General features: G+C 36.5%; 1 protein-coding gene across 1 annotated transcript in view; it reads right to left on the reverse strand.

The window, feature by feature from the left end:
* Positions 1-19,057, reverse strand: part of LOC131165368 (NAD-dependent malic enzyme 62 kDa isoform, mitochondrial) — a 126,331-nt gene that overhangs the window by 37,830 nt on the left and 69,444 nt on the right. The window contains exons 12-13 of the mRNA XM_058123095.1: positions 10,010-10,075; positions 7,557-7,629 (exon numbers count right to left, since the gene is read on the reverse strand). Coding sequence (XP_057979078.1) covers positions 7,557-7,629; positions 10,010-10,075 — 139 coding nt within the window. The remainder of the gene's footprint in view (positions 1-7,556; positions 7,630-10,009; positions 10,076-19,057) is intronic.

Raw genomic sequence — 19,057 nt, forward strand, 5'->3', positions numbered from 1 at the left:
ATAATCTAGTCCATACTTACTGAGAAGTGTCTCACCCCATAATTAATTCATATTTCAGGATGTACCAGAGAACAGGTGTAGCCAGCTACGGGGCAGGGTTAGAAATTATAGTATAGAGTACGTGTTTATGTAATATTAGATAAAAATGCTGTGTGTATTCCAAGTGTTGTAAATATTGTTAATTAGAGATATTCTTGTAAATATGGTGGTTTAGTACTCTGGTACATAATGTTTGAGGTTTAAAACTATTTTCGCTGCTATTTTGATTTTATTATGGAAAATTGCTCCCAGGTCCCCATTGGGTTCGGGGCGTCTCATTGTGGTATCGGAGAAATTTTTTGGGTCATCACAATTACTCTATGGTACATATCCTTAATGACATCAGTATACCTATTACATACACCATTTTTTTTCTAAAACTCACCACAAAACTTCCCTGAGTACTCCTATCATACGCTTTCTCTAAGTCAATAAATACCATATGCAAGTCCCTCTTCTTTTTCTTAAACTTTCCATTAATTTTCTTAAGAGATATATAGCTTTTGTAGTAGATCTCCTAGGCATAAAACCAAATTGAATTTCTGAGACCTTCGTTTCTAGCCTTAATCTTTGTTCAACTATCCTTTCCCACAATTTCATTGTATGAGTTACAAGCTTAATTCCACAATAGTTATTACAATTTTATATATCCCCTTTATTTTTGTATATAGGTATTAAAGTGTTTTTCCTCCATTCTTTTGGCATTTTCTTTATTTTTATAATTGTGTTAAATATTAGTTAACCATATAATTCCACCATCACCTAAGCAATTCTAAACTTCAATTGGGATGTTATTTGGTGCTATAGCTTTTCCATTTTTCATCTTAGTGCAAACTTAACTTCGTTACCTTTAATTTTGCGAATAAATCTTATAGTTTGTCTTTTCCTCATTTGTCAATTCTAAGTTTAAGCGTTATACTTGGTTTTCATTAAATAGCTTACTAAAGTAACTTCGTCATCTTTCTTTCATGTCTTCTTCCTTAACAAAGACAAAATCATCATCACTTTTTATACATTTTACATTAACTAAGTCCTTACTCTTTCTTTATCTAGCTCTAGCAAGTTTAAATATGTCTCTTTCCCTTCTTTTGTATCTAATCTAGCATACAAATTGTTAAAAGATCTATGTTTAGCTTCACTAATAACCTTTTTTGCATCTTTTCTCGCCTTTTTATACTTTTCAAAGTTTTCCATGTTTCAACATTTTTACTAGGTTTTATGCTATTTTTTTTTTTTTATCTTTACAGCTTTGCGGACATCTTGATCCCACCACCAACTTTCTTTGCAAGCTTAAAATCTCTTTTTCTATTTTTTTAACAGAGCCAGCTATCCTACTCCAAAGAGTGTTTGTGTCTACATTATCCTCTATAGTCCAATCACCATATTTGATCATTTGATCTTTAAATTTTATTATATTTTCTCCCTTTAGGTTCCACCATCTAGTTTTCTTAAATTGTTTTATTTTATCCTTTCTTTTCCATTTTTTAATACAGATATCTAACACTAAAACTCTTTGTTGTGCAGTTAAGCTTTCATTTGGGATAACTTTACAATCCTTACACAACAAACGATCTACCCTCCTAGTTAAGAAAAAAATTATTTGACTTTTATTTTGTCAACTTTTGTTATCAAATGTTCTTATCTCTTCTTAAAGCAAGTATTTATTTAATAAAATCACATGACATGGAAAAGTCTAAGAGGATCTCCCAGGATCATTTTTGTCTCCATATCCATATCCTTCATGTATCCTCTCATAACCTTTATTATCCCTTCCAACGTGTCCATTCAGATATGCTCATATGAATATTTTCTCAATCCCTAATATGCCTTGTATAATACTATCCATATCTTTCCAAAATTGTCTCTTAAGGTTTTTTGCTAAGCCTACTAAGGAGCATAAGCACTAATGACATTTATTTTCTATTGGTCTAAGACCATATGGAATTTTATAATTCTATCCCCTACACGTTTGACATTTACAATGCTTTCTTTTAAGTTTTTGTATACTATTCCTACCCCATTCTTATGTTTTTCTTTTCCAGTGTATCAGAGTTTAAATCCTGATTTTTTAATTTCTCTAGATTTTTCCCTCACTCACTTAGTTTCTTTAAGGCTGATTAGATTAATTTTTCTTCTAATCATTGTGTCCACAATTTCCATACTTTTACTCGCAAGTATCCTTATATTCTAAGTTGCTAATCTAATTCTAGTCTCCTGAACTAACTTCTTTACCCGCCCAAGTCCAAAATGATGCAAGAACCCTCACATATTTGACACTGTTCTTGGGTGCCCCACCCTCATTGACTTTTCGCTACAGCTAGGTAGTATAAGTGCAATGCATTGCTCGTAGGGGACGCCCCAATAAATAATCGGTAAAGATTCATATCATAGTGATCTAACAAGTTTTACACTAGTTGTTAGCTACCTAACCCAACCGTCCTCCTTTACCAGGCTTAGGGCCAGCTGTGTGTGAAAAGATTAAGACATTAAGTGCATCACAGGCAGAGTTCCATTCCATGAACCTAATTTAGTAAAAAAATTATTTGGGCTTAGTAAATTTAGGTTTTGTTATAAAAATATGCCCATAGGCAAAAACAAGTGGGTGCAAGTTTTAGGGTCGGTTGCTTTACAACCTAATATACACAGGTCTATGAATGTAAGAAATAGACTTGACTGATTGGAAACTAAGAGGCAATTTTGTTCTTTAACTTCTTCATCTTGCATCCTTTGATTTTCTTTTCTTGCTTTATTTTTCCCTTTACATTTCCTTCATTTATTTTTTTTTTTATAACTTTCTTGTTTTCCAAATATTCTTACATTTAACATCCAAATTCCTCTAATGATAAACTTTTTGCAAAAATTCCAAATAGCCCATGAAGCTGCAAGGACAATGCAATGTATATTACAGAAACACATAGACACAAACAAGCATTTTCTATGCAACTCTAAAGCCTGCTTTATTGCCTTAGAAAGAGGTCTTAACTTTTCAAATAGGAGAATGCAAAGGAAGATGATCGGCATCAGGATCTCTCGTTAAATGGATAATGAAACGTCTTTCTTATTCTTACTATCCTGCAGAAAGTTGAGAGAATGTCTGCTATGAAAATTAACGTGGGTACAAGTAGTACTGCTAATTTTTATTTAAGCTCTAGTAGGTCATTAGCACTAGGTTCTTTGGTTCGCCATGGCTCTTATATTTGGGAGTTCCCCTAGGTGGTAATCCTAGGTGATGTAGGGGCAGCATCAAGGATCTGCAGGCATGAAAGAATGTAGGAGAAAAGGGAAGAAAGGAGAGAGGAGATACAAGGGGGACCACTTCAATTCAAATTATAGCACGGCTTTAACACACTATTAATAAGAAACCTCTAAACACATGAAATTACACCTATACCCCTAAAACTACATTATATTACAAACATACCCCTAGATACACAAATATCACAAACAAACGCTCAATAACAAGCCTTAAGTCCCACTAACTAGCACTATTAAGTTCTTCCTCACTACCTCATTTCAAGTTATTTCAGGCCTGCCCCTACTCCTTTTAATACCAGAAACAATAACTAAGTCACTCATCCTCACAAGTGTGCTACTAGGCCTGCATTTCAAATGGCCAAACCATCTAAGCCACCCCTCCCTTATTTTGTATTTGACCAGTGCTATGCCTAGTGTATTGTGGACATGTTTGTTCCTTGATTTATCTATTTTAATGTTATAACACTCATCCACCTTAACATTCGCATTTTGGCAATTTGTACTTTCTGTAAATGTTGTTCCTCAGCTGTCCAATATTCTAATCCACAAAGCATGGCTAGCCATATAGCCACCTTAAAGAACTTCCCTTTTAATTTTAAGGGTATTCTACGATCACACAACACGCTTGACTCACTTCTCCATTTTACCCAACCTGCCTAAACTAAGTATTACATCTTCTTCAATTTCCCTTTCTGTTTGCATAATAGATCCAAGATATTGAAATCTACTAGTGCAATTAATTTCTTGATTATCAAGCTTAATCTTCTCTCCAATACTTATATATTCTGTCTTATTCCAACTTATCCTAAAAACTTTAGATTCTAAAACTTCTTCAAAGTTCTAACTTAGATTCCACACGACTCCTACTTTCATCAATCAAGACAATATTATCTACAAACAACATATACCAAGGGATCTCGTTTTGGATATTCCTAGTGAGTTCATCAATCACTAAAGCGAAAAGATAAGGACTCAAAGTAAAACATTGATGTACACCTATTGTGATTGGAAATTCTTTAGATTTCCCTCCTACAGTCTTAACTTGATTTGTTACTCTATCACATACATCCTTAATGACCTCATTATATCTACTTCAGACTCTCTATTTTTCTAGAAAACCCACCAAAGAATTTCCCTAGGTACTCTATCATAGGCTGCGTACACTGGGATGACCCTCCCCTTGCAAAGCGGGGAGCCTTATGGCCCAAAGACGCTTTTCTTACTCTATCATAGGCTTTCTGTAGGTCAACAAAGACGTTGTGCAAGTCCCTTTTCTTTTCCCTAAACTTTTCCATTGATCTTCTTAAAAGATAAATACCTTTTGTCATCATTCTCCCAGTCATAAAACCAAATTGATTCTTTGAAATTTTCGTTTGTAGTCTTATTTTTGTTCAATTATCCTTTCCCATAGTTTCATCTTATGACTCATAATCTAAATTCTATAATAGTTATGACAATTTTGAATATCACATTTGCTTTTGTATAAAGGTATTAAACTTCTTTTCCTTAGTTCCTTTGACATTTTCTTGGTTTTTATAACAACGTTGAATAGATTATTTAACCATATACTTTCTTTATCCCCTAAACATTTCCAAACCTTAATTTATGTGTTATCAAGTCCTATAGATTTCCTGTTTTTCATTTTTTTAAAACCATCTTAACTTCAAAAACTCTAATTTTGTGAATAAATCTCCTATTTTTAGTCTTTTCCTCATTTGTCACTATTAAGCTCAAGCTTTCAATTTGGTTTTCATTAGACAACTTATTAAAGTATCTCCACCACCTCTCTTTTATGTCTTCTTTGATTAAGACATTATAATTCTCGTTCTTTATACATTTTATATTACCTAAATTTTTGCATTTTCTTTCTCTAGCTCCAACAAGCTTATAAATGCCTCTTTCTCCTTCTTTTGTATCTAGTCTAGTATATAAATATCACAAGGTCTATGTTAGCTTCACTAATAGACTTTTTTGCATTTTTTCTTATCTCTTTATACTTTTCAAAATTTTCTATGTTTCTACAACTTTGCCATGTTTTGCACCAATTTCTTTTTGTCTTTACGACTTTGTGGACATCTTGATCTCATCACCAACTTTCTTTACTACTCAGGTATCTTCCACCAAATTCACCTAAAACCTTTTTTGTTATCTTTATGACAAAGTTAGCCATTCTATTCCACATAGTGTTCACATCTACTTTATCCCATATTGTCCAATCACTATCTTTAATCATTTTATCTTTGAATTTTACAATATGTTCTCCCTTCAAGCTCCACCACCTAATCCTCTTGCATTGATTTTTGTTACTCTTTCTCTTTCATTTTTTGGTATATATATCGAACACTAGGACTCGATGTTGTGTGGTCAAACTTTCACCTAGGATAACTTTACATTCTTTACATGATAGACGATTCCCCTTCCTAATTAAGAAGAAATTTATTTGGCTTTTATTTTGTCCACTCTTGAAAGTTATTAAATATTCTTCTCTTTTTATAAAGCAGGTATTCAACATAATCAAATCCTAAGACATGGAAAAATCTAAAATTGTATCACCAGCCTAATTTTTATCTCCATATCCATGACTTCCATCTATCCTCTCATAACCTATATCATCCTTTCCAATGTGTCCATTCAAATCATATCCTATAAATGTCTTTCAGACATTGGTATCCCTTGTATAATACCATCCATATCTCCCAAAATTGCCTTTTAAGGTTTTCTGCAAAATCTATTTGGGGAGCATAAACACTGATGACATTTTCTTCTCTTTCCCTTTACTAACCCACCCATCTGCATCCCCTTTCTGACCACCCAAAGATTTCACAATTCACAACTATATATATAATTTTCCCATCAGAATCACCTCGCTTGGATTCAAAAGCTTTCTCCATGTTCACGCCTGTCAGGACAGCCCACCAGGGGGCATAAACCTTATTATTAAGGCTTGATACATATTGTTGGCCCACAACCTAACAACTTAAGCTTTTAGGTAAAGTGGTAACTTAAGATGGTATCAGAGCTATGGTTGCTAATAGGTTCTGAGTTCTAGTCTTGTTGCCTGTAGTTACTGCACAAAGGTTATAAAATTAGTTGCACTCCCAATAATGGGTGTTATTCAGAGTTTTTTATCACTCCATGTGCAATTGAGCTGCACGTGCGGGGGAGTGTTGAGGCTTGATAAACATTGTTGGTATACAACCTAACAACTTAAACTTTTAGGTAAAGTGGTAATCCAACACTTATTACCACCAAGGTTTTCAAAGGTTTTTCCATATCAGTAACCTTATCCCCTCCCTGGCTCCCTCGCATCATCACTTTTTTCCATGAAAATCCTCCACACACGCTTCTTAAACTTTATTCAATTCCCCACCCCCTGCCCCCAATATCACTATCCTCCACAAAAGTCCTTGCCTTGTGCACTGGGTGTTATAGTTTGATTTCTTATCCCTTATCCCCCTTCCCCACATCATCACTTTTACTCTGAAAATGCTCCACACACCCTTCCTGAGCCTTATTCAATTCCTCACCCCCTGCTCCCCATATCACCATCCTCCACAAAAGTCCTTGCCTTGTGCACTTGGTACCCTGGAAACGCTCCACACGCCCTTCCTAAACCTTATTCAATTCCCCACACCCTGCACCTCATATTACCATCTTCATTTCTTCTTCTTGTACAGTTGCTTGGGGTTTTTCGAGTAGAATTTTCATTTATTTTGAGAGTTGGATTTGTCCCGAGCCTGTTGATGCACTTCTGCTCCTTGTTTTAAAGGTTTTGGTGGGATTAAGAATGATAGTAAGTTGTAAATATTGCGGCTTTTGCTGTTTTTTTATGGACTTGGTTGGAAAAGAATGTGCAAATTTTTAACAAAAGGGGTTTAATTTTATCATTGCTTTTTGGATAAAAGCATCTTTGGCTTCTCTTTGAGCTTTTTATACTAGCTGCTTTATGGGGACTTGCTTTTCAGATGTCCAGTGTGATAGGCAGGATATCTTATCATCTGCTTTGTATATTATTTTCTTGCCTAATTAAATCTCTTATTTTACAACCAAAAAGAAAAAATCTCCAGAACATCAAAAGTCCAAATTCTTCTATCTTGTGTCAGGGAAAAAAGAGTTTGCTCATTTCTCTCTCATTGAAGTTTCTTGCAAAATAAATTCCAATAAATAGTACTCCCTCCTGGGAAGAAAAGTTAGATGCAACCGCATTACAGAGATTAGAAAGGTGATAAATGCATAAATGATAAATTATATATTAACATTACCATTCTTTGTAGGGTTTGACATTGCAAAGATAGCTGGCCTGGTTGAAGTCGAAGACTTGAGGGCCTCTAATACCTAAATACATGCATAATATAAAATTAGAAATGGTGAAATTGGCTAACATAAGATAAAAGAAAGAGAATCATATGCCAGCAAAACGAGGCAGAAGTTTAGGCAGAACCCATGTAGTCACAAAAGGAATAATTTAATTGATCTTACTGACATTCAGTAGAAGAAGGTTAATAAAACAAGACATATTTAGAACAATTTATTTGATCCCAGGTATCCCTCAGGATTACTTACAATTTCCCACTCTTTAACAGTCCGCTAGTGGATTAAATCATGGGTGACTGAGCTTTTCAATTTACCATTAACATTTATCCACTGCAGAAAATAATCAAGGACAAGATAAAGAAAATCTAAATATATGACCTAAAACACACATATTATCACTTCCACCTCAAACCTTGCAACGCAAAAATTAAAATACAAAATCATACAGATTGCTCATTGAAAATTCACAAGCATTCTTATTTTTTATTTTTTTTTTAAAAAGGAGAATAAATAAACAATTAACAACACCTAAGAGAGGAATACTAGGCAGCAATTATTGACCCTAGTTTTGAACTTTCTAGCATGGTACTAAATTTTGTCAAAATAACCTAAATTTTGACTGCAATCTTAAGATTTCAGGAGGGATAATGAAATACCTTTCAATTTACATTTTTTCACAAATTTTGGTCTAACTTTCAGAAACTTTGGACATTTTTGTCTGAAATTTCAGTAATTGTGACCAATATTTCAGAATTTTTTACTGAAATGTGTAGTTAAACAGGCAAATTTTGGGCCTTTTTCTCCTTTTTCATTCTTTCAACAAAATTTAGCATGAGCAACCCATCTCAAATTTTTCATCAAATTTGAGCTGTAAAGCCTTACCCTGCATTTGGGAGCATGGATTTCTCCTTTGATATGGATTTGTGTGATTTGGACAAAACAAAATATAAAATTGTATTGAGCTTTTTCCAAATCCACATAAATCCAAATTTAAGGCCCAAAACTCATGCTCCCTAACATTACCATATTGGACGTGGTCATGGGTTTTTCAAACTCGATTTGGCCCATTATGCTGCTTACAGAGTAACTACCTGTTTTCTAATAAGGAAAACTCATATGTTTGAGCCCTTCAAACATATTTTTAAAATGGGTAAAAGTGCTTTGAATGAATCATGCAAGCTAAACTCATAGCCAAACCAATTCGAGATGCTTCTCACTCTTCTCAACAAATTATGAAACTCCTCCCTTAAAAGATATGTGCAATTTGCAAGTCCTACATATGTTTCTTTATTCCAACTATTATTAGAGACCAGGTTGCATCTGGTATTTTTTTTTTGCATAATCTTCATAATTAAATCTACAAGCTGGAACATTGTGAAGTAGCGGGTTGGATTCATAAACATTATTTTGAATGGTAAAAAATCATAGTTCATGCTTCCAGACTAAATTGCTCAGCAGCAAAATGAACTCTGAAAATAGAATTTGAAACACTCATTACAGAGATCATTGGTTACCAAATGACCTCTTTGTAGTTGCACTAAAATAAAGTGTGATTAAGATAAGATAATGATTTTAAGATATGAGTGAAAATCTGTAATAAATGACGATGCATTGGTTAGCCTTAAGCACGTCAAAGACTATTAAGATAAGTGTAGTTGCGGAGTCAATGGGGAAGGAGGTGGGCCATGGTGAAAACAGCAGCAATGGTGTCCCTAATGTTAAGGAAGAATTGGTGATAATGCTGGCTGTGACATTTTTAAGATGGGGTTGCTAGTGGTAGTCGTAATAAGTGTCCTTAGGGGCAATTGTGGTGAAAGCAGATGATAGTATCTGTGATAATGGGGATGCGGGTAGTAACACATCAAATAAAAAAAAAATGGTAGCCCAGAACTTCCAATATTAAAGGTGACAATAGCAATAAGGATGGTGGTAGTTGTGGTAGCAAGTAGCAACAGAGATGGTGGCAGTGTTAATAGAGGGAAAGCTTGGATACCAGGCCAATGTGTGTGTGATTTATGAGTTTTTGTGTAATTAAAAGAGAATGAGCTACATAAAGTAATTCTTGTAATTTCAAGAAGTAGTAGAAAACTTACTTGCAAATGTCATGGAGATTGAATGTAACATAAGAAATTAACTGAATGCAATTTATTGTGCCTTAAAATGCATTAAAAATCATTCGTTCAACCAAGAGTGAGTACAACATGAATTAGAATGGCTAAAGTAATCACATTATTACTTCCCTATCATAATTAACCAGCATAACGCTCGACTCATAATTTTATATAATGATTTTTCGCTATTCATGAAGATTGCTGAAAGTTTCAACTTCAAAACTCAGATGAAAAGCAAGACAATGAAATTGTAAATAAAAAAGAATTGATTTACTTCATCCACTCTATACCTCTTTGGAGAACAGGCCCCCGACTGCAGATAATCCAAGAAGGACATCAGGCTTTACTTGTTGAACCTGATTTGGAATATATTTGCCAAGACATCACAAGCAATATGGTTAACAATATTCAAATGAAGTACATGATCTACAGATTTTAAGCTCTCAATATAGAATAAAGTAATGAATTGGTGGCTGCTTTGCCCCATATATGACAAAATCTAAAGAAAAATTGGTCAAGGGAAACACTTCATAATTACCAATTATAATTTATAAGCAACAAAGTGAAAGGGAAAAAGCAGCACCAATGCAAATGAGGAGGAGGAGGAGGGTTGGAAGAGAATATTGTAGCTTGAATGAATTAGTTAGATATGATGGTTAACAGTCTAACAGGCCTGTTAAAATCAGGGAGAGGAACATTACTTAAATGTTATTTAAGAAATAATTTTTTTTCAAAAAAATTCAGAGCTCAGCCTTGTTCGTGATTTATTTTCTATTTATAAATAAATCAGCTAACCAACAAAAAGGATTTATGAATCTACTACATCTTGCAGTCAATTGTTGATTAATAATCCACAGATGGTTCCAGCAAAGTATTAACTTGCTTTTAGTCCATATCAGCAGAAAATTGCAGACAGACTAAACAATTAAATTCAACGGAATATATACAAAGAAAAATTGTTCAGATGTGAGCCTCACCCCCACCCCAACCACAAAAAAAATAGAAGATAGATAAATACAAGAACTGCATTAACAATGACACACTGCGATGAACCAAAATGTTAGTATATAATGATCAGCACTTCCATAGCGGTGGTTTGGGGTGGGGTGGGGGGGGGGGGGGAGCGCACATACACGTGTGCATGTGTGTGCGCACACGTACAAAAAGTGTAAATCATTTTTTGAACAACGATACCTTTAATTATATCCTCAATGGCATATCATCTTTTTACAAGTCAACTTAATGTCTTTTTCTTTTTATCTAATCCATATTCAACAAGAAAAATAGATTACTATCGAATAAACTCTTATTGAATTTCCACTGTTTGGTTTGATTGATGTCTTATCTGGTCATAACTTAAAGAATTCACATCAATAACTTTTTCAGATGGATTAATATTAAATCTTGTTTGAATAAAATATGCATTCTTGATTCTTTCCTAAATGATATTAAATTTTTTATAGGTAAACATAACGACTCTTAAATTATCAAATCTCCCTAAACCCCATTCTCTTATCATGTTCCTAATGTTTAGTCAATTTGGTTTCTGACACTAAAAGAATTCACATTAATAAATTTGTCACATGGATTAATATTAAATATTTTTCAAATAGAATAAACATTTTGACTTAGTTAAACAAGGTAACATTTAAGTTAACCCAACCACCCTTAAATTTTATCTAATCTACATCCAATCTAAGAGAAAGTAAATGTAATTTAATATGAAAAAGACACAAAAGTAATTTAATCCTAAGTAAACTCTTATTGCATTATAAATGTTCAAATAATTGAATTCTCTAAACTGAAAAGATTTCAGGGCAATACTTTCACATTAGTTAAAAAGGTTGAAGTTTGATGTTAATAATAATATTCATTATTAAATTTCATCTAATGTACATCCAACTTGTAGTTTAATAAAATTACTTGGATCTTAAAGGGACTCTTATAATGAAATGTTTATTCTTTTGTAAATTCAACTCTTTTATAAATACATAATTTAGTTAATTCCTTTTCTTTATTAAAATGACAACTTAATTCTTTATATTGAAAAGAGTGTGTAATCCAATTTTTTTTTTTAAATATTCTTTCTAATTGGATGTGCTGGCTTTCAAAATACCCTTAATGAGCAGCCATCTGAAAATCCTCCTAGTCCTTGAACCCATTCTCTTATATTTATTTTGTTCAGATTTTGAAAATAGTTGGTTAACATGTTTCAGTAATTTTTCTTTTAAACTTTGGAAGGGAAACTCCATCTGGCTCAAAATCTCTATTGTTCCTCAAAAGCAGCCAGGGTAGCAAATCTTCTTGTTCTTTTCGCAAAAAACCCTCGCCAAGCAAAATTTCTCCTTTGAACTTGGAGGAAATGCAGCAAATAACCAACATAGCATAAGCCATTTCCATAAAATTCTAGCAACCGAACAATACAAAAGCATTCAAGTAAAGGAATTCCATCATTTTTGCAGAGGATGCAATTATTAATCAAGATCCTTTCTCTTTTTTGCAAGATGATGACTGTTAAAAATACACTCCCAAATGGCTCCCTAAGATGGGGAAAAAATAACTTTAAATGAGCTCTGATTTTATAAGCCATCTTCCATGGAAAGTTATCACACCCAAGCTTACCATGTTTGATGCCTTGTTACAAGAGCCCCACAAAAAGGCCTTTTTATGGAAAAAATGGCACTATTGCTTGAACCTCAGGTAGCTTGTTGCTTTCGCCAATCCCAACATGCATCTAATAGAGATTTTGAGTAAAATATGCAAAACCCTCGCCCTTGAAGCAAGCATCCCTAAAATAAAACAAGCTCTCAAGACACCATGTCCTCTGTTCAAGAAAATGATTGTTCATCAACACCTCCTTACTTGCAACCAATCTAATTTAGCTGAGCAAATGCTCTCCAAAGTCCAAACATTGACTCCCGATACCAAGCATCTGGCCAAATGAATAAATTCCACAAAAGAGTTTGAGTTGAAGAAAACCTCCCATTCTTTGCAAATGGATTCCAACACTGTAGTTCACCACAATAACTATCTTCCACAAGCTCTCTCTTTGCCCTGCGAATCTATATAGCCTTTTTCATTCTCTCACCTTTTTGGGAAACAGGTGATCCCAGTTCCATCGAAGACGCAAATGTGTTGTATTTGTGAACAAGTTGGCTAGATGGGTCGTTTAATCTAGCCTCAATCCTGGTTGACGAGAGGAGTCACACTTCAGTGGAAAAGAAAGGTGGAAAAGTCAGCATAATGTAACGCACTAACGCTCCACACAAGTATAGAAAATTTTAAGAGGCTAAATTAAAGAAGAATCTAGAACACTCCGGATTTATGAAGAACTCTCTAGAATATCCCAGAGTGATCTAGAACCGTGGAGAACTCTCTAGAGTATCCTAGAGTGCAGTAGAAGCTACTACATATTTTTACATTCTATTGGAATGTACATATGCTAGAACCTTCCTTGTAAATATCTAAATGAATAGTCTAGAAGATGAATCTAGGCCATAGATTCAAATTGATCTCCACCGTCCATTGAGGAGGTGGAAGGGTATAAATAGGTGGAGGCCTCATTTGGCCAATCCAACCCTCAAAGTGTTGTAAAGCATTCTCCAAGCAATACAAGTGTCTTCATTCTTTCAAACTCTCTAGCTCTCTCTCGTCAACTTTGGTGTCCATCTAGCAGGTTAGGCTGACTTAGCATCACAGTTGGTGTGAATATTGCTAAGTGTCGGCACGGTTGGATTAGAGAAAGGTCTAAGGCCGTGACAGCGTGGTATCAGAATTTGGTTCACTAGGGGAGAGAACATCAAGGAAGAAGGCACCATGTCAAGCACAAGAGAGTTGGAGAACCGTGGTGAGGAACAAAGAGGAAGGGACACCAACACTACTGGAAAGAAGGCTCGCGGCACTAGTAAAGTCTGCGGGGAGAATTTTGCTACTTTGGAGGGACGGTTTGCCCTCTTAGAAAAAACTATTGGTGAGGCTTTGCCCCGACTTGAGAGGATGGAAACTGACTTGGAAGCACTAACAAGTCATTCAATGGAGAAGTTCGACCAAACGAAGGAAGAACTTGACTCCATCACATACACCAAGGAGCGACAAGCCGAACATGTGGACACCTTGGAAAGGAAGGTGATGGATGCTATTAGCAACATGCAGGCCCAAATTAATGCCCTCAAGGCATAAATTGAGGGAAATAAGGGACAGCCGACATTAGTCGCTAGTACTAGTGGGATCAAGGATGTCCCCAAGGTTGACTTGCCCAAGCCAAAGGAGTTCAAAGGCGTTTGAGATGCCAAAGGGGTAGAGAACTTCCTATGGCAAGTGGAGTGATACTTTGAAGGCTTAAACCTCGAGGAGGAACAGGTCAAGGTACGTACTGCTTCTCTTTTTCTCTCTGATAATGCTATCCTTTGGTGGCGTAGGAAACAAGCCGATATGGAGAAGGGGTTATGCTCCATAAAGACTTGGGAGGATTTTAAGGAGTTGAAGAGGCAGTTCTTTCATGAAAACGTGGTTTATGAGGCAAGAAAGAAGCTTAGAGAACTTAAACATACGACCACCATCAGTGACTATGTTAGGGAATTCACAACTCTCATGCTTCAAATCCATAACCTAGTTGCTGAAGATCTCCTCTTCCACTTCATTGATGGTTGGGCTAAGCAAGAGCTACAACGACGAGGAGTAAAGGATGTGGATGAAGCCATTGCCGTGGTAGAGTCCCTTACGGAGTACCAACGAAATGAACACCCCAAGTCAAAGAATTCCAAAGGGAACACTGGAAAAGGTGGGGGAGATAAGGGCAAGCAGCCGGCTAAGGGAGGAAACTTCAAGTCCCCCTCAAGGCAAGAGTTTGAGGATAAAAAGAAGAGCTCTACAAAGGCTATTAGTTGTTTTGTGTGCAAGGGTCCCCATCGCATGGGGGAGTGCCCTAAGCTTGGATCCTTGGCATCTATTGTGCAAGAACGTGAAGCCTAAGATAACCAAGAACAAGCTATGAGTCATGTTGGCTCTCTACGGCCCCTTAATGCTTTGAAGGCCAAGCCCCAAGCAACTAGTAACAAAGGGCTTATGTATGTTGAGGCAATAATCAATGGGTGGTCGACCCAAGCTATGGTGGACACAGGTGCCACCCATAATTTTGTCACTCTAGAAGAAGCCACGAGGATTGGCTTAAAGGTGTTGAATGGAGATGGATGAGTTAAGACAGTCAATGCAAGTGCCAAGCCCATATATGGCATGGCTTATGGCGTTGAGGTACACCTTGGCACATGGAAAGGGACAATGGACTTCTCAATTGCCTATATGGACAACTTCAAGGTGGTACTTGGCATGGACTTCTTAAGGAAGGTAAATGCAGTTCCAATACAATATTGTTATACAATGTGTATCCTAGAGAAGGAGTCTCCATGCATGGTTCCCACGTCCACCGCACCAAAGCCCACCAAGATGTTGTCCGCCATACAAGTTGAGAAGGGGTTAAAGAAAGGACAATGCACCTACCTTGCAGCCATGAAAGACAATGACCCCGTAACAGATGGAAGTAAGGAACTTCCTAACATTATCAAGGAAGTCCTTGAACAGAACAAGGATGTAATGCCACCAGAGTTAGGTGGATCATAAGATTGAGTTGGAGCTTGGTGCAAGGCCACCTTCCTTGGCACCTTACCGTATGGCACCAACAAAATTAGAGGAGCTACGGAGATAGTTGAAGGGATTATTGGATGCAGGTCAAATTTGACCGTCAAAAGCACCTTATGAGGCACCACTCTTATTCCAAAAGAAGCATGATGGAACGTTGAGATTATGCATCGACTATTGGGCCCTCAATAAGGTAACTGTAAAAAAAAAAAATCCTATTCCTTTGATAGCTGACTTGTTTGATAGGATTGGGAAAGCTAAATACTTCTCAAAGGTGGATCTTATCAAGTTCTAATCACGGACGGAGACGAACCAAAGACCACTTGTGTAACACGGTATGACTCATTCGAATGGTTGGTAATGCCTTTTGGCTTAACCAATGCTCCTGCCACATTTTGCACCCTCATGAATGAAATTTTCCACCCATATCTTGATCAGTTCGTAGTAGTATACTTAGATGACATAGTCATCTATAGCAACACACTTGAGGAGCACGCCAACCACCTACGAATTGTGTTCAAGGTATTAAGGGAGAATGAGTTATATATCAAGAAAGAGAAGTGCTCTTATGCTTGAGAAGAAGTGCACTTCCTTGGACATGTAATCAAGGAGGGAACCCTAAGAATGGAAAAAGCCAAAGTGGAAGCTATAAAAGAATGGGAGCCACCCACCAAAGTCTCCGAGCTACGATCGTTCCCTGGGTTGGTAAAGTACTATCGGCGGTTCATCAAGGGCTACTCAGCAAAAGCAGCTCCTTTGACTGATCTCCTAAAGAAGGCCAAGGTATGGAATTGGTCTGAGAGGTGTCAAAATGCCTTTGAAGACTTAAAGGCAGCTATAATGGAAGAGCCGGTTCTAGCTCTTCCCGATCATACGAAGACGTTCGAGGTGAACACGGATGCTTCCGACTTTGCCATCGGAGGAGTGTTAATGCAAGAAGTACATCCAATTGACTATGAGAGCCATAAGCTAAATGAGACGGAGCGACGTTACACGGTACAAGAGAAGGAAATGACAGCTGTGGTGCATTATCTTCACACTTGGCGCCACTACTTACATGGCTCTCATCTCATGACAAAAACTGATAATGCAGCCATTAGCTATTTCCAGTCCCAAAAGAAGTTGACCCCCTAAGCAAGCTAGGTGGCAGGATTTCCTAGCCGAGTTTGATTACAAGCTTGAGTACAAACCCGGCAAAACAAATGTTGTGGCCGATGCATTGAGTCGCAAAGCGGAGTTGGCTACCATCACCAAGGCTAGAGGTGATGCCCTTGACCAGATCAAGGAAGGAATGGAACATGATCCTATGGCTACACAGTTGATTGGGATTGTCAAGGATGGCAAGACAAAGAGATTTTGGCTTGAAGATAACATTCTTTACACTAAAGGACGAAGGATTTATGTCCCCTAATGGAACAACTTGAGGAGAACCCTTATCAAGGAGTGTCATGACACGAGGTGGGCTAGTCATCCTAGATAGCGTAGGACTTGTGCGCTCCTTGAATTAGCCTACTATTGGCCACAGATGCAAGATGAGATAGAGCTATACGTGAAAACGTGTCTCGTGTGCCAACACGATAAGGTAGAGAATTCGTTACCCAGGGGCCATGGTCTTAAATTTCCACGAAATTGTCAAAATTTTCGTCTAAATTTCCGATTTCAGTCACCCTCAAAATCAAAATGGCATTCGATTCCGTCGAAATCTCAACGCATCATCCCAAATTTATCAAAATCTTGAAATTTTAGCGAAACTTGTCGAAATTTTAACTATACGATGAAATTTCGTCATAATTCAAATGAGAAATTTAGGAGTGAAGTGAAATTTCTATCTTAATTTATTTGATCAAAAAAAAATATTATTACAAGTGCTTTTGAAATTTTATGAAAAAATAAACTTATAGTAACATTTTTTTTAACCATTCATGTCTAAATTATCATTATTTGTATAATAAATAATATTTAAATGATTTATGAATTCCATTTGTATTTAAATATTTTTAATGTACATTATCTTACAAATATGTTTGATACTCATACTATTTTACAACTTTTCCACCTCATACAAAACATAGAAGTATTTAATTTGTGATATATTAGTCCTAAAACTTATATTATTATGTTTGTTAACCATTTCTAAAGTTTCAGAAAGAATTCCATGCTTTACTACTAATTTCTGTTATTTTTTCAAAACAAAATCAGAATTGACATCGAAATCGAAATTTTCGTCAAAATTTTCGTACTTTTGGAGCTTCAAAATTTGATTCGAAATCGAAATTTAAGACCTTGCCAGGGGCTTGTTAGAACCATTACCAATACCAGAGTGGCCATGGGAAAGTGTATCCATGGACTTCATCTCCGCATTACCAAAGTCAGACGGGTTTGGTTCCATCTTAGTAGTGGTGGACAGATTCTCTAAATATGCCACATTCATACCGGCTCCTATAAATTGTTCGACTGAAGAGGCAGCTAGGCTTTTCTTTAAGAATGTGGAAAAATATTGGGGGTTGCCGAGGACTATCATAAGTGATAGAGATCCCTGCTTCACTAGACGACAATGGAAAGAGTTGTTCCAACTCCTTGGCTCAGAGTTGCATTTCTCCACAAGCTTCCACCCACAAACAAATGGACAAACAGAGAGGGTGAATGCTTTATTAAAGTGCTACTTAAGGCACTTTGTTAGTGCCAACCAAAAGGATTGGGTGTGACTCCTTGATGTGGCACAATTTTCATATAACTTACAAAAGAGTGAATCAACGGGTCACAGCCCATTCGAGATTGTCACCGGAAAACAACCACTTACACCCCACATTATTGATACAACTTATAAGGGGAAGAGCCCGAGGGCACACCACATGGCTAAGTTTTGGAAGGAGCTAACAGAAGTAACCCACTCTTACCTTAACAAAGCCGCGAGAAGGATGAAGAAATGGGCGGATGCAAAGAGGCAACCAGTGGAATACCAAGTGGGAGATATGGTTATGGTCAAATTGCTCCCGCAACAACTTAAGGCCTTCCAAAAGGTGCACAAAGCGTTGATTAGGAAATATGAAGGCCCATTTCCTATAGCAGGGAGGGTAGGGAAAGTTTCTTACAAACTAGAACTACCTCCTAGTTTGAAGATCCATCCAGTCTTCCATGCAAGCCGACTGAAGCCATATCATCAAGACATGGAAGACCCGATCAGAAACGACTCAAAGAGAGCACCTCCCGTAGTAACTAAGTCCTTTAACAAGGAGGTTGAGGAAGTACTCGCCGATCGAGTCATGCGAAGGAGGGGGGTGCCTCCATGCACCCAATATTTGGTTAAATGGAAGGGATTGCCAGAGAACGAAGCTAGCTGGGAAGCACAAGAAGACCTTTGGCAGTTCGAAGACCACCTACAACGATACAAGGAAGTGACGAGGACACCACTCGAATAGGTGGGGGAGAGTGTAACACTCCGCACAAGTACAGAAAATTTTAAGAGGCTAAATTAAAGAAGAATCTAGAACACTCCGGATTTATGAAGAACTCTCTAGAATATCCCAGAGTGATCTAGAACCGTGGAGAACTCTCTAGAGTATCCTAGAGTGTAGTAGAAGCTACTAAATATTTCTACATTCTATTGGAATGTACATATGCTAGAACCTTCCTTGTAAATATCTAGATGATTAGTCTAGAAGATGAATCTAGGCCATAGATTCAAATTGATCTCCACCGTCCAT

The sequence above is a fragment of the Malania oleifera genome, chromosome 10, assembly GCF_029873635.1.
Source record: "Malania oleifera isolate guangnan ecotype guangnan chromosome 10, ASM2987363v1, whole genome shotgun sequence".
In the NCBI taxonomy this organism is placed as follows: Eukaryota; Viridiplantae; Streptophyta; class Magnoliopsida; order Santalales; family Ximeniaceae; genus Malania; species Malania oleifera.